General features: G+C 48.8%; 1 protein-coding gene across 7 annotated transcripts in view; it reads left to right on the plus strand.

Annotated features, from left to right (window-relative positions):
* The first annotated feature begins 8,032 nt into the window (after positions 1-8,032).
* Positions 8,033-27,943, plus strand: part of SMARCA4 (SWI/SNF related, matrix associated, actin dependent regulator of chromatin, subfamily a, member 4) — a 92,001-nt gene continuing 72,090 nt past the window's right edge. For all 7 annotated transcript variants that reach the window (XM_032311468.1, XM_032311476.1, XM_032311479.1 and 4 more), the window contains exons 1-2: positions 8,033-8,145; positions 26,830-27,079. In XM_032311468.1, coding sequence (XP_032167359.1) covers positions 26,858-27,079 — 222 coding nt within the window. In that variant the 5' untranslated portion in view covers positions 8,033-8,145; positions 26,830-26,857. The remainder of the gene's footprint in view (positions 8,146-26,829; positions 27,080-27,943) is intronic.

The raw sequence follows: 27,943 nt of genomic DNA on the forward strand, positions 1-27,943 counted from the left end.
AGATTCATCACATTCTCTATTCATCTGTTGATGGACTCTTGGATTGCTTCCATGTCTTCTCTATTGTTAAGTAATGCTGCTCTGAACATGAGTGTGCGAATATCTGTTTGAGTCCCCAGTGGCAATCTTTTACAAAATGATGTGTAGTATCACAACCAGGAGGTAAATATATAGATTATAGATAAAGATAGAGATAAATTTCCTGCTATGTGTTTTTTTTTTCCAGCTTTATTGATATTTATCAGGCAGGATATTGACACAGACACAATTCACTAATCTTATTCAGATTTTCTCAGGCTTACTTGTATCTGTTTGTTTGTGTGTATGTATTAAGTTCCATACAATTTTATCATGTGGGTGGGTTTCCATATCCACCACCACAGTCAAGATTACAAACAGTTCCAATGCCACTACTATCCCTATCGTTGCCCTTTTAGAATCAGCCCTCCCTCCTTCCACCAACTGCTCTTCTGTCCCCATCTAGAAAAAAATGTTACCATTTCAAAAATGTTGTATAAGTGGAATCAGACATTTTGTAACCTTTTGAATTTGTCTTTTTTTTTTTTTTTTTTAATTCAGCGTAATTCTCTGGAGAATCATTCATTTGGTCGTTTGCATGAATCAAGGGTTCATTCCCTTTTATTGCTGATTGGAATTCTTTTTTTTTTTTTTTAAGATTTTGTTTACTTATTTGACACAGAGAGAGAGACAGTGAGAGATGGAACACAGTAGGGGCAGTGGGAGAGGGAGAAGCAGGCTTCCCACTGAGCAGCATGCCTGATATGGGACTTGATCCCAGGACCCTGCGATCATGACCTGAGTTGAAGGCAGATGCTTAACGACTGAGCCACTCAGGCGCTCTGCTGAGTGGTATTCTGTAGTATGGATGGACCATGGTCTGTTTAATCATTCATCTGTGTGAAGGACTCTTGGGCTGCTGCCAGTTTTTGTCTATTAGGTATAAAGCTACTATGAGCATTAATGCACAGGTTTCTGTGTGAACATGTTTTTATTTCTTCAGGATAAATGCCAGGAGTGCAATTACTGGGTTGTGTGGTACTTGTCTGTTTAGTTTCTTCTGAAACTTCCAAATTGTTCTCCAGACAAGCTGCATCATTTTATATCTCCACCTGCAATAAGGCCCATGTGTATTCTGATGTACTCCAGTTCTTCCACATGCTCACCAGCATTTGGTCTCGTCATTATTTCTCATTTTAGTCATTCTGATAGGTGGTAGTGATTTCTCTGTGTGGTTTTAATTTACATTTCCTTAATGGCTAAGATACTAACTAAACATCTTTTCAAGTGCTTATTTGCCAACCGGATATCCTATGGGGTGAAATGTCTCAGTATTTCAAACCTAGCCCAAATTTTATGTGATGTATACATATGATATTCATATGTACACATATGTAAAGTTGCTTCCATTTGATGGAAGCCCAAAGTACAAGAATTCAAAGAAGTTTAATAAAGTCAACCTCAAATAAAACATGTTATAGCTAAAATAAAACACCAATAAAATTCTGACAAATGTGGGTAGTTAGGTATCCGCTGGATGTGGCAGAGTTTAGTGGATGCCATGCTAGTTACTGGCTGAGTTAAAGCCACGGCTGCCTGTTAAAAGACACAGGGACACCTGGGTGGCTCAGTGGGTTAAGCCTCTGCCTTTGGCTAAGGTCAGATCTCAGCGTCCTGGGATTGAGATCTGGCTCTCTGATCAGCAGGGAGCATGCTGACTGGCAAAGATGTGGACCTGAACCTGCAGCCTCTGAGCTTGCTAAAGCCATCTGGGAGTTTCATCTTTGCTGAGTAGGGAGTGATGCCGCAAACATCTTATACATCCCCTCGCCTGTGCAGCACGCCCCTCCCCACACACCTCACACCATCCTTCCCACTAGGGAAGGCAGGAGGGGCAGACAAGGAAGGTGACTTGGCCAAGGACACCTGAGCTGAGGGGTGGAGCTGAACAATGGGACTAACTCTAGGCCAAGGTCATTCTCCCCAGGGCATCTGAGCTGGGGGTGTAATCGTGAGGCCTCAGGAAGCATCTTATAACCCGGGGGGATATACGGGTGATGGAGACAAACACAAAGCTCCTGTTCCAGGATGGGGTATTAGGAACGTGCAGAAAAATAAACCTGGAATGAAGGAGGGGGACTCTGCAACATCACCCGGGGTCAGAGGGAGAGGGGGCCCTGCAGGTGTCAGGAGCGTATGGGCGAAGCTCTAGAGGGGGATGTGCCAGGATGTGTTCTTCAGAACAGAGAATCAGGAGGTCCATGGTGAAGTGGAACGAGCCAGTCAGGGAGGGAGGAAAGGCCTGGTAGCCCCTGGGGATGCCTGAATTTGGGTTTTTTTTTTTTACAAAAAAGAGAGTGAGAGAGAACTAGCAGGGGAAGCGGGAGAGGGAGAAGCAGGGTCTCGATTTCAGGACCCTGGGATCCTGACCTCCCGGGAAGGCAGATGCTTATCAGACTGAGCCACCCAGGAGCCCCAGCTTATCTCCTTTTAACACTATTATTCCATTGTCTGCACTGACTGCAGGTTATCTGCTCAGCTGCTGAAGGACATCTTGGCTGCTTCCAAGTTTTGACAACTATGAATAAAGGTGGCATAAATATTCCCATACAGGCGTTCATGTGGACCTGTCTTCAACTCTTTAGAGTAATTATCAAGGTGTATGAATACTGGGTCATACAGAAGAGTGTTTTTTTGTTTTGTTTTGTTTTTAAAGATTTTATTTATTTATTTGACAGACAGAGACCACAAGTATGCAGAGAGGCAGGCAGAGAGAGAGAAAGGAAGGGAAGCAGGCTCCCCGCTGAGCAGAGGGCCGGACACGGGACTCCATCCCAGGACCCTGGGACCATGACCTGAGCCGAAGGCTGAGGCCCTAACCCAGTGAGCCGCCCAGGCGCCCCCAGAAGAGTGTTTTTGCAAGGAACTGCCAAACTATCTTCCAAAGTGGCTGTACTATTTTCCATTCATACCAGCTGAGAATGAGAGTTCTTGTTGCTCCATACCCTCGTGGGCATTTTTTGTGTTTCCCAAGTTGGATTTACCCTGTTCTTATAGGCGTTGGGTAGCATGTCCTTGGCGCTTGGACTGGCAATTCCTCAATGGCAGTTGAACATCTTTTCACATGCTTATTTGCCATCTCTGGTTGTCTGTTCGGGTTTGCCCCATTTTTTAATGAGGTTGTTCATTTTCTTATTGTGGGAGTTTTAGGGCTTTACATTTTGGATAACAGTCTTGTTTTCAAGGTTTTATTTTTAAGTAATCCCTACACCAAATATGCAGCTCGAGGAGTCTGAACTCACACCCTGAGATCAAGAGTCGCATGCTCTACCGACTGAGCCACCAACCTGGATATAACCTTCTATCAGAGGTGTCTTTCCAAATATTTTCTTCCACTCTGTGGCTCGTCTTCCCATTCTCTTGGTCTTTCCCTTCTTTGTTTGTTTAATATCTTACGTATTTACCTGACAGAGAAAGAGTACAAGCAGGGGGAGCAGCAAAGGGACAGGACAGGAAGGAGGACGAGCTCCCCGCTGAGCAGGGAGCCCGATGCGGGGCTCGATCCCAGGACCCCGGGATCATGACCTGAGCAGCTGAAGGCAGCTGCTTAACCCACTGAGTCACCCAGGCGCCTGAGCCACTGGAGGTTTTGAGCAAAAGAGGGATGTGACAGAACTGAAAATTTAACTCCTATTAAATATCCAGTGATGGCATCTGAGAGGCAGGTTTCTAGAGCTCAAGGGAAAGGTCCAGGCAAGAGATAAACATTTGGGAACCATCAGCATGTTAATTTTTTAAATAAAACTTAAGGTGAGATTCGTATAACAAAATTAAACATTCTTTTATTTTTTATTTTATTATTTATAATTTATTTATTTATTTGACAGAGAGGCAGGCAGAGATGGGGGAGAAGCAGGCTCCCCACTGAGCAGAGAGCCCAATGTGGGGCTTGATCCCAGGTCCCTGAGGTCATGAGCTGAGCCGAAGGCAGAGGCTTAACCCACCAAGCCACCCAGGTGCCCCCAAATTAAACATTTTTAAATTAACAATTCAGTGGTATTTAGGACATTCATGGTGTTGTATAAGCACTACCTCTAGTTCCAAAATATTTTCATCATCCCCAAATAAAACCCTGAACCAATTAAACAGTTACTCACTCCCCCCTGCCCCAGCTCCTGGACCATCTGCTCTCTGTCTGTACAGATTTGCCTATTCCAGGCACTTGATAGACTCACAACACGTGGCCTTGAGGGTCTGACTACCTTCACTAACCACGGCTTCAAGGCCTATCTATATCCAAAGGAATGAAGTATTAGGACTTCATTCCTTTTTGTGGCTGAATATTCCATCGAATGTGTATAGTACAGTCTATCCTTTCCTCTGTTAATGGATATTTGGACTGTTTCCAATGTTTAGCTTTTGTGAAGAGTGAAACAGCAATGAGCTGATTCACATACCTGTTTTCTACTCCTTTGGGTTAGATACCTAGGATGTAGATGGTTTTGGAAGGTTGGCAAGACTGGAAGCTAAGGGGGTGAATGTACATCGGGGACCAAGTCGTGAGGTAGTTCATTTAAGGTCAGGTGGAAGGAGCAGCTATGGAGGAGCCTGGGAAGGAACAGATGATGGGAGGGGAAGAAACCAGGAGCGTGTGGTACACCGGAAGCCAAGCGAATAGAATGTTCTAAGGAGGTAACATGTCAACTGTTGCCAACAGGTCAAGGACATTGCAGAGGAGAACGGACTCCTGCATTCAGCAATAGGCAGGTGCCTGTGACCTTGAAAACAGTCATTTCAGCTGAGTAGGAAAGGCCTGAAAAGAGCAAAGAGAAATTAGAGAAGACCTAAATAAACAGATACACCATGTTTATAGATAAGAAGATTTAATATTGTTAAGAGAACAATTCTCCTCAAATTGGCCTACAGATTCAATGCCATCCTAATCAAAATCCCAGCAGTTTTTGGTAGAAATTGGTAAGCTGATTATAAAATTTACACAGAAAGGCGAAGGACCTAGAGTAGCTGAAACAATTTAGAAGAATAAAGTAAGAGGAGTACCTGATTTCAAAACTTATACTAAAGCTACAGCTATCAAGACAGTGTGGTCTTAGCGTAAGGGCAGACCTCTCAATCAACAGAATATGGAGTCCAGAATCAGACTCACACTTAAACGGTGAATTGATTTTTGACAGAAGTGCCAAAGTAATTCAGGGCGGAAGCAGACATTTCAGGACTGATGCTGGAACAACTAAACATTCCTGTGGACAACAATGAACTGCCATCTTACCTCACGCCATACACAGAAATTAACTTAAAATGTATCACAGCCCAAGTGCTGAAAGGAACAGTTTTGCTTAACCTGGGAATCCAACATCAACGTACGTCTATGAACTTGCTCCCAACAGACATCTTGGCCTGAAAGCCAGACTCTCGCCCCTCCCTTGCCACCATTCTCACGTCCCCCTTGTCTCACCGGCAGAGAAAGCTGCTCGCAGGCTCACCTCTCAGGTCTATTTCTTGGGTTGCTATCCATTCTACCTCCGACTTCCTCTAACTTTACCTGTGCCACTTTCGCTCTAGTGCAGGCCACTGTCCTCTCCATCCTGGGCCTGCCAATGGCCGAAAGGGACTCATTACTTCCTGTCCTCCTTCAGCCCAGTCTCCACCCTGCAGCATGAGCAACTATGGGAATCTCCTGATTAAAGCCTTTTAATTGCTTCCTACTGCACTCCAGGAAAAGCTCACGAGGCCCTCCCTGCCCAACGTAACTGGTGCTTACCTCCCTCTCAGCTGAATGAGTTCTCTTCCTACATTCTTTTCTTTAGGATCTTGGCACATCCTGTTTCCTCTACCCAGTGCCCTCCTTCTCCCTGCTCTTGCTCATCCTTTGGGAGTTGGCATACACCCAGGAGTGCCCCGTGTTATGATTGCATTGCGCCCAGGGCTTTCCTTCCATTGCACTTACATTTTCCTATCATGTATTAGCTGGTCAACATGGGAGACAGCCAGCTGAGCTCATGTACTACCCACATCATCAGCAGGAACACTGTCTGCTCAGTGCACCACTGGAGGCCAGGGACCACCTCTGTGTTTAGCAAGTCAAGGACACTTAACCACTACCTGAGGGAGAGATACTGAGGTTCAGACTCCACTTGCCCATCTACTGTGCATTACTCAATATTATGAGCTAAGGTTCAGAGAACTTCCAGGTGGCCTGTTTTCATGGATTCCTCTTAACCAATCTGTGGTCATGCTTGTTTCCAGTGCACAGGTGAAGAAAAGGAAAGTGTAGGTGAGTCCAGTAAATTTTCCTGGCATCACTCAGCTACTGACAATGGAGTCAGGTTTCAAATTCAGGTCTTTTCCGACTCCAGCATGAGATCTCACTGTCTACCCTCTATTGCAAGCGGCTTAGAAAGAAGCAATGAGCTGATGCTGGTATGAAATTCACTTAATTGGCAGCCAATCTGTATTATTCTTTCAATAAAAAATTTGAAGTATCATGTACATAGGGGAGGAGAACATCAAGTTGCTTGGTTTGTGTATGGTTTATGTAGATGTAGACAGTGGGTATTCACTGGTGACTAGAACTGGTAACATCTTTGCCATTACATTGAGAGGAGGGAGACAATCAACAGAGCATCCAGGAAATGTGAAGGAAAAGGAAGCAGTTAATCAAAAGCAGTGGAGGCTTGAGGTGGTCAGCTGAGACCTGAAAATGAGTAAAAGCAGGCCTGAGAGACAGGAATAGGGACAGTCACAAGCTGTGGGCCCTGACTTTGGGGAGGACTTGCCCACTTGCAGGACTAAAGGATGTGGCACTGGAGACACTTTCAAAACACAGAGAAGCGGCCTAGAGGCTCAGGGCCTTCGTACAAGGCTCTGCCCCTCACTGCTTTCACCTTTTTCAAACATCTTCCCAGTGACACCTTCTCTGGCTGCCCCATTTAAAATTCCCACGACTGGGGCGCCTGGGTGGCTCAGTGGGTTAAAGCCTCTGCCTTCCGCTCAGGTCATATTCTCGGGCTCCTGGGATCGAGCCACGCATAGGGCTCACTGCTCGGCCGGGAGCCTGCTTCCCCCCTCTCCCCACGGCCTGCCTCTCTGCCTACTTGTGATCTGTCAAATAAATAAAATCTTAAAAAAAACCCCAAACAAACAACTAAAATTCCCACGACTGTCCATATTTCCATCTCAACACAATATATTCTACTTATTTCTTTTGCCTCTTGCTTGCTTTCCTAGCAGAGCTCGACAACGGTTAACATGGTTGCTTCGTCTATGCGGTGCCACAAGACTTGCGTCTAGGGCTTAGCAGCAGGTCAAAAAAATATTTAGCAAACGAACAGTGCTGGGTAAGTGCTAACGAAAAGGCAGCCACGATCGAGGTCCACCGGCCTTGCCCAACAGACCCCGCCATCCCCCGACCAGAAATGAAGAAAAGCTCCCAGACCAGCCCTTGTCCCAAGAGCCAGTTAGTCTCAGCCCCAGTCCAGGCTGCCTGCCTCCCGCCCTCACGCACGGCCTTGGGTCTTCACTTCCGAGTTTCAAGGACCCTCGGCCAACTCTTCCCCGCATACACCGCCGCCATTCCGTCCCCTCCCCCAACCTCCCGTCACAGCCACGAGAAGAACCACCACCACCACCATAGCCGCCGCAGTGGCGCCTGCTCTGCGCATGCTCCGCGGCGTGGGGACGCTGCGTGAGGACGAAGACCCCGGTGCGCATGAGCGAGACCTTCCCGGACTGAGTTGGGTGGTACATCAGGAGCGCCTGCTCTTTCTCGTCCCGCCCACGTCCCCGAAGGCCCGAGCGGACGCGCACGCGCACTGGGAGCGGAAGGGCGGGCAGGCGCGCGCACGAGGCCGGGCGGGCGGCGGAAGCGAGAGAAGCCGATTGTCGGGGGGGAGGGGAGTTGGCGAGTGCGCGCGCAGCGGGTGCGCGGGCGGCGTGGGGGGGCGACCGAGACGGGCGGGCGCGCGCGCGAGACTTACCCTCGCTCGGCGGCGGCGGCGGCGGCGGCGGCTTCTTTGTTTCGTGAGGAGAGGCGAGACGCCCACTCTGCCCCCGGCCCCGCGCGGAGGGGCGGGGGCGGCGCCGGGAAGGCGACGGCGCCGGCGGCTCTCGGTAAGGAACGCGGGCCGCGGGGGGAGCGCGGCGCGGGGCTTGGGAGGACGGTTTGAATGGAGCCGGGGCGCCGAGGGGGGAGGGGGCCGCCGGCGCCCGGAGCGGGGCTGGGGTACGGCGGCGCCGGAGGGTCAAGAAGCCTGTCCGGCACCGCGCGCGCGGGGAAGGCCACAGCGTAGCGAGGCCGCGGCGGCTACAGCATCCGCGGGCCGTGGGGTGGGGGCCCGGGCCGCGTGGAGGCCGCGCGCGCGCTCTCGCCGGGGTCGCCGGACAAAGCTCTCCGCCTCCTCTGCGGGCTGGGGTCCCGGCCCCGGGTCGCTGTGTCGGTCGCGGCAGCAACAATAGCAAGGCGTCGGAGCTTTTCTGGCTACGTTGTAACGGGTCCGACCTGAATGTTGTCTTTTTGGGGAGGCTGCGGTGGGAGCTCAGTAGGAAAAGCCCCCCAGATGAGTTCGTTGTCGCCTGGAAACGAGCCTTAGCAGTCCCTTTGGGTTAACCTACCTAACATTTTATTAAAAAAAAAAAAATCACGTATTCTAGATTTTTCAAAGAAAAGTAAATAACTCCCCAATTCTTTGCAAGTGGTGACTTCAGAATGTTTGCCCTGAAGTGGAGAGTCTAGAGCAAGTGGGGGAGGACGCGTAGAACTGTTTGCTGTTGAAAGCATTGTTTTGGTTTTGCATCCTTTCGCCTTCAGTTGATTTTCTAGATTAAGGCTTTTATTTAAAACGTGGGCTTTTAGGAGAGTGTTTTGTGCTGGTCTCACGAAGACACCAGTCTTGATCCCCCCTCCCCCCAGTGAATCCTTGGGGAAACTAGGGAATAAGTGCGAGAGCCACTTCCTAGGAATTTGAAACAAGTTTTCAGTTTCAGCTGACAGACCGGAATGGAGTTTGATTCCCTGGGCTGTCACTCACTTAGCTGTGTGACCTTGGATAAATAGCCTAATCTCTCTGAACTGCTTCGTTTCCTCCTTTGTGAAAAGGGGATAATGCCACAAATGGAGTTGGTGAAAACCTGTAAAATGGTTTCTGGCAAGTGGGAAGTACTGCTGTTATCATCAGGCCCAATCTCCTCCTTTACTGTTGAGCAAATATTTGTTGAGTCCCTACTGGGTGTTAGATGGCTTGGTGGTTGAATGGCCTAGGAGCCTCTCTAGTCTTGTAGGGGAACAGATGGTAAATGTGGGAACAACTCCCCGTGGCCTATCATGTGATCCTCATTACCCTTCCTGTGAGAGGAGCACAGTGGATGCACAGGGGAGTGATGGGATTAGGGAGGTTGATGGAAGAGGGGGGCCTTTTCTCAGGATCTGGAAGGATGTCCAGGCTCGCATGTGACCACCTGGACTAGTCATTGCTGTCCACTGCTACACTCACATATCGCCTTGATCCTTTCTGTGTAGCAGTTACCCCAGTGTGTAATTACACATCCATCTTCTCTGAGGGCCAGCACAGCAGGGATCATGTCTGCTTGGTCTCCTGGAGCGTACTCTGAGTCTGGCCCATACTAGGTCCTTAGGGAGCATTTGTGGAATGAATGAAGGAGAGTCCTTGTGGGGGATGGAGTAAGTGCATGCATGAAATGCTTGGCACAGGACCGGGGTTGGGTTGTAAGCAATAAATGTTAGTTGCTTGTGTTGGTTTTTTAACTTTCCAGGCCCACGTCCCTGGGAACGAGGGTGTGGGCTGGTGATTAGTATGGGTGGTGGTGAGGACTGCTAATTCTGGAATTGGACCTCCTGAATTCATACCCAGCCTTCTAAATCCTAGATTGACCTCCAGGAAGGCATTCACCAGTAGGTCCCCCCCACTTGTGAAATAGGTATGACAGCAATGCTGTCACAGTTGTTGTAAGGGTTGAAAACATAACATGGGAAGTTGTTTAGCACACTGCAGTGCCTGGCATATAGTGAGCACTCAGTTTATTGCAGTAGTTAATGTTGTTATCTCTGCGTGTGTGTGTGTGTGTGTGTGTGAATTATTTAAAGAATGCAAAACAAAATTTGAGGTCATCCTATATCCCAGGAAGTTCAGGTTTGGTGTGCTCATTATATATATTTTAATTTCTTTAAAATCAATTCATATATAATGATGACAATAATAAGTGCTCCTTCATGTGCCACATACCCTTATCATTCCTTTTGGACCCTCAGAACACTGGGAGGTAGCCCTAGACCTGATCCTTGTCTTAGCTGTTTATGGGATGTGGGAGGGATTAGGTGTGTGGGGTGAGAACAACATTCTGGTGGTGAAGAAACTGACATTTAGGGATATTTCTTCACCAAGGGCTCTCTTAAGCCTTCTGGATTCGAATCCTGGCTTTACCACTTTCCCTCTTGGTGCCTTAGAGAAATGGAGATGACAGTTCCTGGCATTTAGTGAGTCTTCAGATATGTCAGCCGGTTTTGGCCTTCATCATTAGGGCTGTCATGGCACAGAGGGACCCATTCTCACTGACCATAGACAGAATACTACATGAGTGGCGCCCCCCACCGTCGTGCAAGAAATGGCCCAGCCTCACATTCCTCGTTTGAACAAGTGGGCATTGAGAACCTACCATGAGCCAGGCCCTGATGGGGGCTGGGGATTCAGTGGGGAACAGGCAGACAAGGGCCCTGTTCTCATTCAATCGTAGCCATCTCCTTAGTTGCAAAGGGGAACAGTTCCGTAATGGTACCCAACTATGAGGATTGTTGCAAGGTCTAAACAACAGTAACAACTGTAAAGTGCTTAGAACGGCGCCTGGCACACAGTACTGAACAGTTGGTAGCTGGTGTCATTTATTAGGATTCCTACAATGTCCTGGCCGTTTGAGATACAGAATATATTTTTGCTCTCCTGTGGTAATAGTTTTGTATGTTTTCAAAGTTGTAGCAAAGGAATCAGCTCTTATCTTTTGTTTCTCATAATTTAAAAATTGTAAGCTTGCACTTTCACCATAATACACTGGAAAGAAAGAAGTGTGTTTGGTGACAAGGGTTTTGGAAAATACCAAATGTTTGTTTTCCATCTCACATATTTCCTTGTAACTTGTAACATTGACTGGAACACTTAAGAGGGAATTGTAGTTTAAAAAAGACTACAGGCGCCTGGGTGGCTCAGTTGGTTATGTCTCCCCTTGGTTTCAGCTCTGGTCATGATCTCAGGGTTGTAATACTGAGCCTGGGGCTCTGCGCTCAGCAAGGAGTCTGCCTGAGATCCTCTCTCTCTCTCCGCACCCCCCCCCCCCGGCCTTCCTCCCCCAAACAAACAAGTAAAACCTTTACAAATAAATTAAAAATTAGGGGGATGTGCAAAATTACTTCCCTACTATAAAACGGGAAGTGACAGCTGCTAGAATATTGGGGGGAAATGTCTGCGGGGAACACATCAGAGTCGCGTCTGAGGCTAAATGGACCTGCCATTGCTGTCAACCTTAAGGAGATCATCCCTAGAAGTATAAGGTTCATTGGTACAATTGGAGTTTTCTTTTAACTGCATGCCGATGATACTACTTTTTTATTACGTGGATTTAATGAACACGAGAAATTTGGCCTCGGATCACCTTCATGTAAGGGAAAGGCACTCGAGGGTAGTGCCACATGTAGCTGGGTTTGCTGGGTGGTTGGATTTCGTAGGGCAGAGAGAAAGGAAGGGATGCATCGATTTCCCTCTCAATTACCTTAGAGAAGGGGCTTTCTTTAGAACACAGGTAGCTGTTCGCCGGGCATAAACTAGCCCAGGCCCCTTGGAAGCCTTTGGGACTAGACTGGTCCCCATTGTTTCCCTCTGGGACTGTTACTTTGTTATAAAGGGGGCATGTCTTTATTTTGGCATGTGGATACTTGTTCCTGGGGACAGTGGGTTTTGATCAGCGTGAAGTTCACCAGCTGTGTGTGAGATGAAAGGAGGCCGGACCCCGGATTTAGTAGCAGTGGGCTTTCAAATGGCTCCTTGGGATGGTTCAAGTTCTCTTTTCTGCTGGTAAGTCATGCCCCGCTGGCTCAGGAAGCAGGTGGCTGCGCGGCAGTTGCAGCCTCACCTGTTAAGGGAGGGGACGGGGTTTGATGTGGGTCACCCTGACTTGCACCAAAAGTCCCACTGAAGCAGAATGGTGGGTGCTCTTGTTGTCTGAATGGTGACGCTGAAGCCTGGGAGTCCATCTGCTGTGCGCAGCCAAGCCCGCCTCCTGGGAACGCAGCCGGGATACCCCTGCCTGTCAGAGTGTTCCGCTCTGCCCGCACTTGGCACCCTTTCAGGCTTTCCTCTGCCTTTTGATCCTCAGCCTAAATCAGATCCTCAAGCCTGGAGTCAGACAGACTTGAGGCAGGACTCTGCTTCCTGAGTGATGTGGGACCAGTGACTTAACCTTCCTGAGCAGAAAACCCCATTCCCCTCTGTTCCTCCCTCCAACCCTCTCTTACTCCATAGTTTCCCGGGTTGGCACCTCTAGTCACCGATACTGAACCACGGGATGCAAGTTGGAGCTGAAATCCAGCCTTGCTGGGCTTTGCCAGATCTGGCTCCAAGGCCGGTCAGCCCCGAGGAAGGACCACCTTTCATATTTCAAAGGGCATGTGCTTGCTGAAGCCCTGTTGGTTACCTTGGTCACCATTGAGCTTTTTTTTTCCTTTCTTCTTTTTTTTTTTTTTTAAGATTTTATTTTATTTATTTGAGAGAGAGAGAGAGGGAATATAAGCAGGGAGAGTGGGAGAGGGAGAAGCAGGCTTCCTGCCAAGCAGGGAGCCCGATGCGGGGCTCTGGGATCATGACCTGAGTCCAGGTGCGCCTGACTCCTTTCTTGCTTTTAACCTTTCATCTATTCATCAGCGTCTCCAGAGAAATCTTCTAAAACCATCATCAGACCATGTCACCGCCCTGTCCAGAACATTCCAGTGGTTTCCCCTTGCACCTAGAGTAGACTCCTGCCCTCCAGGCCTGTGATCTGCCCTCCGCAGCCGTCTCTGACTTCACCTGCTGCCACATCCCCCTTTCCTGCTCCAGTCCAGCACAGTCCCACTCCGGCGAGCCCTTGTCCTTGCTGCTCGCCCGTCCGTCATGGCTCCCATGGCTCCCATTCCGCTTCAGGTCTCTGCTTGGGTGTATCCCCTCCCTGAGACCCTCCCTGGCCACCATGGTTGGTCCTGTCAGCTTGTTATCCCTGCTGAGTTTTTCATGGTACAAGTTCGTGGCATCTCCCCACTCCCCGCACAAGGAATACCATGTCATCTTTATTTGTGTGCTTGCCTCTGTCACTCAGTTGTCAGTTCCACGAGGCAGGGATTTTATTGGCTTCTGCATTCCTGATACCTGGTACCCTGTTCAGCACAGAGTTGGTTTTTCAGTCAGTATTTGAGGTGGCTGGGAGGGCCTGTCGCAAGTGACACTGGGTGGTGTAGGCACCACCCACCCTGTCCGCAGGTTAGGTGTCGTTCTCAGTGTTGAACAGGTGGCCGGTACCTCAGCAGACCCGCCAGTCGTAGACCTGACATCCATCCGGTGGGGCGTGACCAGCCTTAAAAAGAAGAGAATCTCTCTGCGTTAAACGGGGGGCGTGGTCAGGATAGATTTGTACAGCTGGTTGGATTTACTTGATGTGTGTTTGCTGCGTCATGTCATGACTCCAGGTCATGGTCAGAGGAGTCTGGAAAACGCCCGTGTGGTGGATAGGTGGGTCAGTGTTTGAATTCTCTCAGTGGAGACAGTGTCTCGCTGCTGGGTTAGAGCATGAACTCCCCAAGGGCAGAAAACAAGCTTGGTCGTTGTGATGGGTTCACATCTTGTGATGTGTTGTAGATGAGGAGGTCCTCTTCAGTGGGTTTCAAGTGAAAGAAAAAATTTTTTAAGCGGGCAGGAGGTCTGGATTCCAGTGAATATGATGATACATGATTCCCTGGGCTAAAAATAATACAGTAAGACCCCTTATCTGTGGGGGATACGTTCCAAGACCCCCCCAGGGGATGGCTGAAACGTGAGTAGTACTGAAGCCTATCTATACTGTTTTTCCTATATATACATAGCTATGGTAAAATTTAATTTATACATGAGGCACAGTAAGAGATGAACAATGTGAAAATTAATAGTAGGAAACCTCATCTAAATGGAATCAGGAGGACAGAAAGAGGAGCTTTCGAGCCCTACCAGTCGTCAGTTGCAGACCCGACAGGAACAGACCTACTTGGAAGTCACCTTGCAGGTCACAGTACTTTATTACCCCCGCTGAGAAAGAAAGGTTTTTTCTTCTGCCCCAGCAACCGCCCAGCCAGTGAGACACTACTACAGTTTGAACTCCCTGTTTACTCCAGCGGACTTCGTGTTTATAGCAGCCCTCCTAACTTCCCCCTTTCCTTCCATAAAGGAGCATTGTTTGTTCTCTGGACTTGCCTTTGGTTTTGCCATAGTTTGCTTGTCGTAGATTATAGTTCTCTGTTACTCCTGAATGCACACGTTTTTGTAGGTGAAAACTGACAGGTGTTTTTTTTTTGTTTTTTAAGATTTTATTTATTTGACAGAGACACAGTGAGAGAGGAAACACGAGTGGGGGGGTGTGTAGGAGAGGGGAGAAGCAGGCTTCCTGCCGAGCAGGAATCCTGCCTGATGTGGGAGTCGATGTGGGACTTGATCCCAGGACCCTGGGATCATGCCCTGAGCCAAAGACAGATGCTTAACGACTGAGCCACCCAGGCGCCCCGTGTTTTTGTTTTGGTTTTTGGGTTTTTTTGAAGATTTTATTTATTGATTTGATGGAAAGTGCATGCACACACACATAGGCCAGGGACGGGGCAGAGGGAGAAGCGGACTCCTTGCTCAGTACCCGGAGATCATGACCTGAGCCAAAGGCAGGTGCTTAACTGACTTGAGCCACACAGCTGCCCCTGAAATTTTATTGTATTTTTTATTTTTTAAAGATTTTATTTATTTCTTGGAGAGAACAGAGTGAGCATGAGAGACCTAGAACACAAGCAGGGGGAGAGGCAGAGGGAGAGGGAGAAGCAGGCTCCCACTTAGCAGGAAGCCAAGAACCCCCGGATCATGACCTGAGTTGAAGGCAGCCGCCCAGTCGACTGGCCACCCAGGTGCCCCCTGACAATTTTATTTTTAAGGTTAACAACAACTAATAATAAATGGAACATTTATGACAATAACAGTGTAATACAAGTTGCATGGATGTTCTCTTTCTCTCTGAGAATACCTTATTGTACTGTACTTGCCCTTCTTGTGATGATGTGAGATGATAAAATGCCAGTGAGACGAGAGGAGATGAAGTTAGTGATGTAGGCGATGTGACGTCGAGTTAAGCTACTATTGATTTTCTGGCGAAACTCAGCAGGAGGATTGTCTGCTCGAGGACAAGGACTGTGTAACTGAACCTGGAAAGCGAAACCTGCCTGGGCGGGCTGGTGGGAGGAGGAACTACCGTACTTGGTGACGGACAGACTTGGCATGTCTGCATTTTAGGTAGAACCGATAAGACATTGTAATTAATTATCGTGACATGAGTTTTTTGTTTCTGAAGGGTATTTCTTTTTAAATGTAGGGCAAGCTTTTGCTGCTTAATTATATTGCAAGGAAAATGCTTGACAGCTGGCTTGAGCAGCCAGTGTTGGGGAAGCACTGTGTCAGGAATATGCTATTTCCGTATGTTCCCTAAGACGGCAGGTGCCTCATCTCCTACGTCCTTCCAGTTCGCGGACCAGTGTGCCAGGTCTGGTCGGGTATGGACAGTTTTCCTAGTAGAGTATTGGGGGGAACCTCGTTTTGTAGTTTTCATGTAACAAATAAGACTGGTTTTGCTGAAGGCATCCTGGCCAGCTCCTTGACCGATGTGAGTACCCTGGCGCGGCGGAACCACGGTGTGTCTGCTGATGCATCTTGTAGGGGAAGAAATTCCTCCGAGCCCAAAAAGTGAAGTCGCAGCTTTCCTGGGTCCAAACTTAAGTATAATGCTGGTTATCAGACAAGACAAGAAAAAAACCCAAAATCAAAAACATAGTCTTAGCAAGCAGATTTTAGAAGGTCCCGATTTCCTATTAGCTGTTTGTCCTGCTTCAGTGGCTGGCCACCACCGTTCTTTTTATTTTAACTTTATTTATTTATTTTTAAAAAAATTTTCATTCTGGTATAGTTAACAAGCAGTGTTGTATTAGTTTCAGGTGTCCAGTATAGTAATGTAACAGCGCTCCCGTACCTCAGTGCTCAGCGTGGTAAGTGTGGGCTGGGATCCCAGCTCCTGTCCCCCGCCCCACCGGTTTGTTCCCTGTAGTTCATGAGTCTGGTTTTTTTTTTGGTTTGTCCCTTTTTTTTTCTTTGTTCATTTGTTTCTTAAATTCTCTTTTTTCCCCCTTTGCTCATTTGTTTCTTAAATTCCTCATTATGAGTGAGATCATACGGTTTTTGTCTTTCTCTGACTGACTTATTTCACTCAGCATAATACTCTAGATCCATCCATCCTGTTGTGGCCACTGTTCTTTTTTTTTTTTTTTTTTAATATTTATTTTTTATTTATTTGACAGAGAGAGAGATCACAAGTAGGCAGAGAGGCAGGCAGAAAGAGAGAGAGGCAGAAGCAGGCTCCCTGCCCAGCAGAATCATGACCTGAGCCGAAGGCAGAGGCTTAAGCCACTGAGCCACCCAGACGCCTCCCCACTGTTCTTTTTTATAAGAGAAAAGCAAGGGGTGGCATAAAAGAAGAAACTAGACCTACTCCTCAAGCAGTCTGGTTCCGCATTTGAACGTCAGTAGATGTTTCTATTTTAAATGATAATTTTGCTGAGGTTGAAAGTAGAAAATAATGCAGTCCTCACATCCTTTCCTTTCATCTTTTTAATTTCCATTAGGTCCTTCTGGACATCTTTTCTGGGTATTTTATTTCCCAGGTATTTTTCTGATCTAGGTTGGTTGGTTGGTTTTAGCATTTCTTTTTTAAAGATTTTATTTTACTTATTTATTTGACAGAGAGATCACAGGTAGGCAGAGAGTCAGGCAGAGGGAGAGGGGGACACAAGTTCCCCACTGAGCAGAGAGTTCAATGTGGGGTTTGATCCCAGGACCCTGAAGCCATGAGCTGAGCCGAAGGCAGAGGCTTAACCCACCGAGTCACTCATGCACCCCTATTTTAGCATTTTTAAAAAATATGATTACAGAACTAATAGAAGATTATCATAAAAATATAAACACACAAAAAACACCAGAGCTCCGTGATGTGGAAAGTGTCAGTTCCCCCTCACATACCTCCTAAGAGAGCTGCTGGCCGCTGCCAGCCACGGCTCGGCGAGCTTACTCTGAGCTGGCTTCTACTGTCGGATGAACTTGCACCTGTTCTTACGGTTAGCATAGTGGGGCTTGGGTTGGGCACACCTTGCATCGATGCTCCCTCTTTCCTCTGCTTCTTCTTGGAACTTCCTCCACATCCGTGTGCATGAAGCTGCCTCATCGGGTATGGATTGTGTGGGGGTCCTGATTGTTCAGCAATTGGGGTGCTTCTCAGAGAAGTCAAGGTGATATGGCCACGTCACCTCCAGACCCCTTGGCTCTGGAACCGGTTTTCATCTTGCAGCTTACTGAATATCTTAGCTCTCAGGTTTTTGCTTCTTGCCCCAGAGTAGTTTTACTTCCCATCACAGTCCTTTAGGCTGCCTACCTGCATTCCCAGGCTCCATTCCTTCCTTGTGGTGCCCCCAGACACACCCGACCCGTAGACTACACACTCCTCAGTTAGGCTCCCACATACACGTGCCAGTGGTTTCACTATTTTGTCCCCTCCGTCCCCCCGTCCTTCACTTTTCTCATCTGCTTAGGTGTGGCTCTCTGGTCTGGGATGGGTTTCAGTTTTGTGTTTAATGACCTTCTTTCTCCCAGCCCAGACACCAAGTGACTTGTCATAGAGGAACTTGTTGCAGGAGTTCGGTCTGAACCGTGGAAGCCCCTGAAGTCCTCAAGACCATAGGATGACCTTGGGGACCCTAGGAATTTGCTGACAATGCCAGATCCTTAGTTTACTGTGTAGGAAAGGTAGAGGTGTTCCGTGATGAGTGAAGAAGGCGGTAGGGAGGGGGCTGTTGTTTGCCCTCAGATCCCACCTCGCTTCTGAAAATTCTGGCCAAACTTGGCAAGCCCTCCTGAGTAGGCACGTTGCTGGAGCACCATAGTGCCCCGTTCCAGACCCTCCCCAGCTCTCAAGAGGGGCAGGCCCACCTCTGCCCTTTAAGAAGGTTGACTGGCCCAAAGGAGCTTGATGATGGATATGAACACCGCGTTTGTGGCCGTGGGATCCAAGAGGGCAAAGGATAGTTTGTAGCTCAGATCCTGCCCGCTGGTTGCCTGGGCGGATCTCATCACTTGTGACCCCTGGTCTTTGCAGTGGGCCTGTGTGGCCTTCAGGCAACCTCTGTTCCTCCCCCAGCTTGGCAGAGGCGCCTTGTGCAGCCTTTACTTCCCGAGTTTGCTCCTGAGCGCTTCCGGACAGGAGCATCGCTTGAGGTTTGTCCTGTGGGGTAGGCTAAGTTAGGAAGCTTATTTACTACTTGTCTCTTTAAGAGAAGAGGAGCGCCTCGGGGGCTCAGTCATTTAAGCGTCTGCCTTTGGTTCAGGTTGTGATCCCAGGGTCCTAGGATCAAGTCCCGCATCGGGTTCCCTGCTCCTCAGGGAGCCTGCTTCTCCCTCTGCTTCTGCCTGCCACTGTCTCTCTCAAATAAGTAAATAAATAAATCAATCTTTTAAAAAAAAAAAAAAAAAAGAGGAGGATGGGAGGACTTAATCTGCATATTGCTTCAAGCAGTAAGCAACTGCTCAGTAAATGTGGGGGCCCTTGGCTTTGCCAGCAGGGTTGTGTTACTTCCTGCCCATACATGCCTTGCCTGTGTTAGCTCAGGTGATGCTGGTGACACCCGAGGGAGGGATTGGTCTCATCTCCAGCCTACAGAGGAGGGGACAGGCTGTGGAAGGTTAAGTCACTCATCTAGTATCATGCGGTTGGCCAGTAGGAGAGTCCAAACTCGGTGCAGGCTGCACTTCAGTGAGTTGCACGGTGGCTTTGGCCTTGTGACTCTAACAACTTCACTGAGATGCTGGGGGGCCGGTGAGCCGTAGGGACCCCTCTGTCAGCAGGGCCCATGATAGTCTCGCTGGGAGGTGCAAGGGTGTGGGCTCAGTGAGTAAATCTCAGTCCTTGCCCCCAAATGGGCCCACAGCCCGCTTCCCCTCTGGCTGGGTCATCTTCCCTGTTACTTCTGTCACTGATTGTATCCTCAGCAGTTGTAAATCGCAAGGAGGCAAGAGCAAGTCACACTCCCTCTGGATTTTAAAATATCTCTTTCCTTCCTCTTATCTCCATGACCCTGAGATAGTAAAGGAAAACTGGTTTCCTCCGCGGACACCAAATGTGTGGGTTTTCCACCTGGAGCAAGTTTCTGCAGATACCTGCTGTGTGTCCTACACGTCAGTTCTGATGCTAATTACCTAGAGCTAGTGCAGACCCAGAGGTAAAAGGCTCAGTTCCACAGGACTCCTCCCCCCTTAAGATGCCAGTCCCAAGTAGTCGGCCCCCATGTTACCCACACTTCTGTCCCACTTGGTTACAGATGGGGTTCTCACGAACTGCTCGTTAGGTTTATTTGATATCAGAGCTCACAAAACTCAAGGAGATACGTATGTTTACCTGTTTATTATAGAGGATACAGATGAACAGCCATATGAAGAGGTAAATAAAGTGAGGCCTAGAAGGATCCTGTGCCTGGGAGCTTTTGTCCCCCACAGAGTTGGGGTACACCGCCCTCCTAGCATGTGGATGTGTTCCCCACCCCAGAAGCTCTCCTGGCCTCTTAGCTGAGAGATTTTATGGGTGCTTCATCTTGTGGGCGTGGTTGATTATTCACGTCTCGATTCCTCTCCCCTCCTTTGGAGGATGGGGCTGAATGTTCCAACCCTCTAATCATAGCTTGGTCTTTCTGGCAGCTGGCCCCCGATCCTGGAGCTGTCCCGGAGCCCACCACAAGTCACCACATTAGAACAAAAGACCCCCCTACCACTTAGGAAATTCCAGGGGTTTTAGTCTAAAACTGAAGCAGAGACCAAATACATATATCTATTATGTCAGGTAGACAAAATTTTCTTTCTTTCTTTCTTTTTTTTTTTTTTAAGATTTGATTTATTGTGGGGAGGGGGAGAGAGAGAAAGATAGAGTACGCAGGAGCGGTGGGGGGGGGCAAAGGGAGAGGGAGAAGCAACCCCCCGCTGAGCAGGGAGCCTGACACAGGGCTCGATCCCAGGACCCGAAGATCACGACCTGAGTTGAAGGCAGAGGCTTAACCGATGGAGCTACCCAGGTGCCCTGATAGACAAAATTTTCTTAAGCAGGATTCTAAAACCATTAACCATGTAAGAACAAACTTGATAGATCGGATGCCATGAAAATAACTTCTCTGCGTCCAGACACCATTAGGAGACTACAGAGGTGAGCCCCAACCCGGGAGAGGAACTACATATCCCCAAGTCAAACTCTAGTGAGAACAAGGCCTTGTGGAAGTGGGTATGTCAGTGGCCAGCGTGCAGAAAGGTGCGCAGCACCATTAGTCGCAAGGGAAATACAAATTAATTAAAGTATACGATTGTACACTTACCGGAACGGTTCCAAGTTAGACAAGCACCAAGTGTCAGTGTTGATGTAGAGGAACTGGAATGCTCTCCCCTCTTCTGAGGGGATGGCGGTTATGTGGGATTGTAGTCCTAATTCGGAAGGCTTGCAATATTTGCCCAAGCTGAATTTATGACTTCCTATGACGAATGATTCCTCTCCTGGATATCCAAGGAAAATGGGTGCCTATGTTGGCCAAGTGACATTGTCCATAGCAGGTTCACTCACGCTGGCCGAAACCCAGCAGCACAGAGTGTGCTAACAGGAGAGCGGACTCGAAACGAAGAATGAATGCCCCTCGCCCCCCCAACAGGGATGCCCCTCATGGAGGAGCAGAAGGGTACTACTGTATGTTTCTTTTCTTCAGACGCAGTTCAGTAATAAGTGAACCCACCAAAATGACAGAATCAAAGCAGTGTTTGCCCCTGGGAGGGTGATCTCCATGGGGGGCAGGGGTGCCCTGCAGGAGTGTTGCTCATCCAGCCGTACCCCTATAGTCAGGGCACTTGAGATGGGCTAAAAACCCGGTACAAGTAAATAAGACGTTCCCCCTTCCGTGCCATGCCAAGGACCAGAGCGCTGCTTCCGGTTCCATCCCCCTGCCCACCCGCACCCCATGCTGCTGCAGGTCGGCCGGCCTGTCTGTCTGCGTGCACACACCAGCACCCCAGGTGGGCGCGTCTGTGTGGGCAGAGCCCGGCCCACTGTGCTGCTCAGGATGGTTTCGCATGGTGCTGTACTGTTTGGGTCCCTTTACTGTCACATGTCTTTCAGTCCAGAAATGAGTCTGCTCCGCTGGTGGACCTGTCCACTTACCTGCTTCCTCTCAGTCTGACGCTGCAGAGGTGACAGCTTCTGAAACATGTGCCCCCCCTTTTTTAAAGACTTTATATATTTATTTGTCAGAGAGAGTGAGCACGGGCAGACAGAGAGGCAGGCAGAGGCAGAGGGAGAAGCAGGCTCCCTGCTGAGCAAGGAACCCGACGTGGGACTCGATCCCAGGATGCTGGGATCATGACCTGAGCTGAAGGCAGCCGCTTAACCCACTGAGCCACCCAGGTGTCTCGACATGTGCCCTTTTTAAAAGCCTCTTGGGGGCCTAGGTGGCTCAGTTGTTAAGCATCTGCCTTTGGCTCAGGCCATGATCCCAGTGTCCTGGGATCGAGCCCCACATCAGGCTCCCTGCTCAACAGGGAGTCTGCTTCTTCCTCTCCCACTCCCCCTGCTTGTGTTCCTCTCTCATTGTCTCTCTCTCAGTGTCAAATAAATAAAATCTTTATAAATAAATAAGTAAATAAATAAATGCCTCTTGTGAAACTCCATGCTTCTCAAAGGTAGATGTTGCCATGTTTTGGCCCAAGAGTATTTTTTTTTTTTTAATTAATTAACATGTAGTGTGTTACTAGTTTCAGGGGTAGAGTTCAGTGATTGATCATCGCGTATAACCCCCAGTGCTCATCACATCCTGTGCCCTCCTTAATGCCCATCACCCAGTTACTCCATCGCCCTCCCCTCCTCCCCTCCAGCAACCCTCAGTTTGTGTCCTATGATCAGGAATCTCTTTTTTTTTTTTTTTAATATTTTTTTTATTTATTTCACAGACAGAGTCACAAGTAGGCAAAGAGGCAGACAGAGAGAGAGAGAGGAAGGGAAGTAGGCTCCCTGCTGAGCAGAGAACCCGATATGGGACTCCATCCCAGGATGCTGGGATCATGACCTGAGCTGAAGGCAGAGGCTTTATTTTTATTTATTTTTTAAATTTTATTTATTTATTTGACAGAGATTACAAGTAGGCAGAGAGGGAGTCAGAGAGAGGAGGAAGCAGGCTCCCTGCTGAGCAGAGAGCCCAATGCGGGGCTCGATCCCAGGACCCTGGGATCATGACCTGAGACGAAGGCAGAGGCTTTAACCCACTGAGTCACCCGGGCGCCCCGATCAGGAATCTCTTACGGTTAGTCTCCCTCTCTGATTTTGTCTTGTTTTATTTTTCCCTCCCTTTCCCTCTGCTCCTCTTTTTTTTTTTTTTTTTTAATTATTATTTGACAGATACAGATCACAGGTAGTCAGAGAAGCAGGCAGAGAGAGAGGAGGAAGCAGCAGACTCTCTGCTGAGCAGAGAGCCCGAAGCGGGGCTTGATCCCAGGACCCTGGGATCATGGCCTGAGCCAAAGGCAGAGGCTTTAACCCACTGAGCCACCCAGGTGCCCCTGCTCCTCTGTTTTGTTTCTTAAATGCCACATAGAAGTGAAGTCATACGATAATTGTCTTTCTCTGATTGACTTGTTTTGGTTAGCGTAATGCCCTCTAGTTGCATCCACATCATTGCAGAGGGCAGGATTTCATTTTCTGATAGCCGAGTGATACTCTGTTGCATATACATATACCGCATCTTCATCCATGCATCCATGGACATCTGGGCTCTTTCCACAGTTTGGCTATCGTGGACATTGCTGCTGTAAACATTGGGGTGCAGGTGCCCCTTTGGATCACTACATTGATATCTTTGGGGTAAATACCTAGGATGGCAATTGCTGGGTCATAGGGTAGCTTTGTTTGGCACTAAAGTATTTTTTGATGTCATCCAGGATCTTCAGTGAGCTCTGTATGTCGTTGACGAAGTTAGTCCTGCTGTAAGTGGAGGTAGTAAATTTCTAGAGGTACCATGCATTTTTTTTTTAAAGGTTTTATTTGTTTATTTAATAGAGAGAGAAAGAGATAGCAACAGAGAGCACGAGTGGGAGGAGGGAGAGAAGCAGGCTCCCCGCTGAGCAGAGCACCTGATACAGGACTCAGTCCCAGGACCCTGGGATCATAACTGAGCCAAAGGCAGATGCTTAACCGAGTGAGCCCCCCCCCCCCAGCGCCCCGGAATCACGCATTTTGATGGGAACGTCTGATACTAAGTATGAACTACCTTTAGAAGAGCTACGATTCCAAAGACACTTCCAGTGCTTGCTCTTTGGCATATCTGCCTTTAGATAAGGAGAAGGTGTTCCCCGGATGGGGTGGATTGTATTTTGCTGTCAGTTTCAGTTGGCGTGACAGAATGGAGACCTTCACGTGAGAAAGCACCCACGAGCTCCCGGATGCCACAGGGTTCCTCGAGTGTTTTCTGGGCCATTTTCCCTCTTGCCACAGCACTGTAATGTCTCTGGGCCTCTGCGAGAGGGTGTGTGGACGTGAAGAGTCCCGAGGGCACCCGAGGAGCCGTCTTCTTGGCCCAGCCATGGCTGTGTTCACATCACCCAGCTCTCCACCTGTGAAGTAGGACTGTAGGCGCAACTTGATGGAGACGAATGCTGAGCCAGAGGTTTCAGACTTCAGATTCCGCATTTTAGAGAAGGAGACTGGGACAGGGATCATGTCGCAAGGCAGAGGTGGGAGTGGCATCTGAGGTCACAGGTTCCTTTTCTGTAGCAGGTGTGACCATTCACATGTATCTGAGTCAGGTCTGATTTTGTTTCTAAATGAATTTGTCTCAAAGTTAGTTTTGAAAAGTTTGATTCCTTTGCCTACCTGGGGCTTACTGGGTTTTGGATTTATGGGGAAGAGCTAGTAAGCAGACATGCATCCTCCAGCACTCCTGTCAGGTTTTTTAAGGTGCAGCATTGAGGCTCCTTGCACTTTGGAGGAAATCCAGGAGGCCCAGAGGACACGGAGTGCTTTCTTGCACGGTCGGGTCTATTGCTAGTCAGGCCGGTGCCCTGCCGAGGGGTCTGGTCATCTCTGCTCTATTATTTAGCCCAGAGACCAGAACAGAGAAGTTTGGGCTTTTGATCTATTATCTAGGAAGATATGCCAGCCTTTCAGATTAAAACTCTTGTTCTGATCTTTTTTGAAGATTTTATTTATTTGACAGAGAAAGAAATCACAAGTAGGCAGAGAGGTAGGCAGAGAGAGGGGTGGAAGCTGGCTCCCTGCTGACCAGAGAGCCCAATGCAGGACTTGATCCCGGGACCCTGGGACCATGACCTGAGCTGAAGGCAGTGGCTTAACCCACTGAGCCACCCAGGCACCCCAAACTTTTGTTCTAATTAGGAGAATTAAAAATGTTCTTGTACTTCTTAACAGAATTTATTCTTAGAACCAGAAGTGCCCAGTAAAGTTTAGGGACAGAAAGAGTCACTTCAAATCCAAAAAAGTCCGCAGAACAAAAACTACATTTGTGCCAACAAGAGGGGGACTTTTTTTTTTTTTATAAGATTTTTACGTATTTATTTGACAGAGAGATCACAACTAGGCAGAGAGAGAGGAGGGAAGCAGGCTCCCTGCTGAGCGGAGAGCCGGATGCGGGGCTCCATCCCAGGACCCTGAGATCATGACCTGAGCCAAAGGCAGAGGCTTTAACCCACTGAGCCACCCAGGCACCCCAAGAGAGGGGCTTTTAAAATTTTTTTTTTTTATGTATTTTTAAAAAGAAGATTTATTTTTTTAATTATTTATTTATTTGACAGACAGAGATCACAAGTAGGCAGAGAGAGAGGAAGGGAAGCAGGCTCCCTGCTGAGCAGAGAGCCCGATGCTGGGGCTTGATCCCAGGACTCCGGGATCATGACTTGAGCCAAAGGCAGAGACTTTAACCCACTGAGCCACCCAGGCTCCCCGAGAGGGGCTTTTAAATAACGCAGTATGTGGCAGAGTGAGGGAACTCAGTGGAGCCACTAGAATCCACCTTTTGAGGACTACTGTGTGATAAAAATGATAAAAAAAGATACTCTGTGATAAAAACGGTCCTGCATATAATTCTCTGGAGGAAAGCTTGCCTAGAGTGGGCAATGACTAATGAATAATGAGTAGTACTGTTTAATGTGTGTGTGTGCGCGCGCGTGCGCCTTTGTGCAGAACAATCTAGAAGGGAGGCAGGGAGGTGTGTAGGGGTCCCAGCGGCAACATGAGGGCCGCTCTTCCCTCCCTGAGAGGGCCCACCCTGCATGGCTCAGCTCCATCCTTATGGCTCTGGTGGTGTCCCACGTCTCTGAGGAAACCCCCAGCCCCTTCTTTGTACTCCTCACCTCCGCCTGCCCTGCTGGGAAGGGGTAAGGAGAGCAGGGTGGCTTGTTGCTCTCTGTGCGGCTGGTAAGCGCTTCTCCTCCGTGTCTGGTGGGATGCCGGGTGACTTTAAGTTTCTGTGTTTTTTCTGTGTTTTCTGCATTTCAGCACTGCAGATGTATTACTCTGTCCTCACGAAAGAAGTTAGGAAATTGAAAGGAATCATATTTAAGGCCATATATACATAAGTACACAACAGAAAAAGGGTTACCTGAACATTGAACTCTTACTATAAAAAGCATATGTAAAATTTATCAGCTCATGGCCCTGTGGTGGCAAGGAGAATTTACCATCATCATTAGATTTTTTTTTTTTTTTTGGTAGTGTAGTTTTGGATCTCGTAGAGGCTTTGGGGTATGGTTCCTGAGTATCAGTTTTTAGTTTTCAGCAGCATTCGGCAACATTCATTTAACCTCAGACACTTGAATATCGTTGTAGAACTGCTTCAGATATCAGAGTGCTGTTACTTCTGTAATACTTTTCTGTAAGTGAACCTGCATTTCAGACTTCCATTCATTTATTTTAAAGGAAACTTGGTCTCACTGCCCCAAGGGGAAAACAGCATCGCTTGCCCGGAATATTTGTATTTGCTGAACTTCCGGAGGCCCAGTTGGATACTGTTGCTGGCAATGACTTTGAACCTTAGTCTTGCTCTCCCTTGTTGTTATTAGGAAGGTGGCAGGTATTAGGTGTGAAGGGCGTAGCACCGCTGCCCTGAGACCTTGTCTTGGTTGTGAGCAGAACAGCAGTGAGACCGCAGGTGGGGCCGTGGCTGTGGACCTCCACCTCCTGAGTCCTGTCTGTCTCTCAGGGGATTTTGGTCTGAGTTTATATGCATGATGTATTCTCATTTGTGAGAGGAACGGAGGAGAGAGGTCTGGGTGTTGGGGGTTGTATGTCAAAGGTGCCCGCTCCTTGTCAAGTGGGTGCTTCTTGCAATACTGCCTGGGGTCCTCCCTTGCCAGCTCTGACGCCCTGGTGATGGCCGTGACCCCCAGACTGACCAGGACTTCTCTCCATCAGGAGACCACTGTCTGCAGCTCCTGTGAAGATGTCCACTCCGGACCCACCCCTGGGTGGAACTCCGCGGCCAGGCCCTTCCCCGGGCCCGGGCCCCTCCCCTGGAGCCATGTTGGGCCCTAGCCCGGGTCCCTCACCAGGCTCTGCGCACAGCATGATGGGGCCCAGTCCGGGGCCTCCCTCGGCAGGACACCCCATCCCGACCCAGGGGCCTGGAGGGTACCCTCAGGACAACATGCACCAGATGCACAAGGTAGGGAGCCTGTGCCCACTGCCCTTACTGACTGGGTCCCTGTGATCAGAGGAGGGCCGATGGGCAGTGCATCCGGCCTTCTGCTCCGAGCCGGCCGCCTTCCCGCCTGGTGTCTCCGGTACCCGACATCCCACATGGGAGATGTGGTCCCACTGCTCCAGAGTTGCCTTTTGTTAACAAATAAAGATGTCCAAATCCCTAAAAGGTGGCTGATGTCACATGGTTTCCTGCACTCGGGTGGCTCTGCTCACCTGTGCACTGTGTCCCCACTCTGTCCTGCACTTGGGCGCCACGTACTCACTGTCCCGACGACTTTGGGAATTGATCAGATGCTTGTGCCGGTGAGGTGAGGAAAAAATAACCTCTTAACACAAATAGTTTTCCTTTCTCTCTGTGTTCCTGGGTGATGGTTGGGGAAAACGAGGAAACATCCTCCTATCTGTGTCAGCCTCTAAAGGAAAAAGTGCCATGTTCAAGCCTCAGAGACCACAAGAGATCCTCGTGGAAGATGGACATGGTGCAGCCTAGAGGCGAGGGGTCTCGGCTGACCCCTCTAGCTTCGCTCCCGGGGCCGTCCGTGTGTTCATACCCATTCTGCTTAGCGCTCCCCTTGCCCAGCAGGTGTAGGCTATTGTGCCCATTTTACAGATGAGGAAGTGGAGTCTCAAGAGATGGTCAGTTACCGAGTCAGGGGTGGGGCCGCTCTCATCCTTCTTGCCCTCCTTGCCTTCCCCATCCCTGCACATTTCTGTCAACAGTACGTTGTCGCTTCCTTTTTGGGAAGCTGTTGGTGACCTGACCACCTCCCCACCACCCCCAGCCGCCACCCCGGCCAAATTGAGTCTGGCTTCTCCAGCACAGCCT

The sequence above is a fragment of the Mustela erminea genome, chromosome 1 (assembly GCF_009829155.1).
Source record: "Mustela erminea isolate mMusErm1 chromosome 1, mMusErm1.Pri, whole genome shotgun sequence".
Taxonomy (NCBI): domain Eukaryota; kingdom Metazoa; phylum Chordata; class Mammalia; order Carnivora; family Mustelidae; genus Mustela; species Mustela erminea.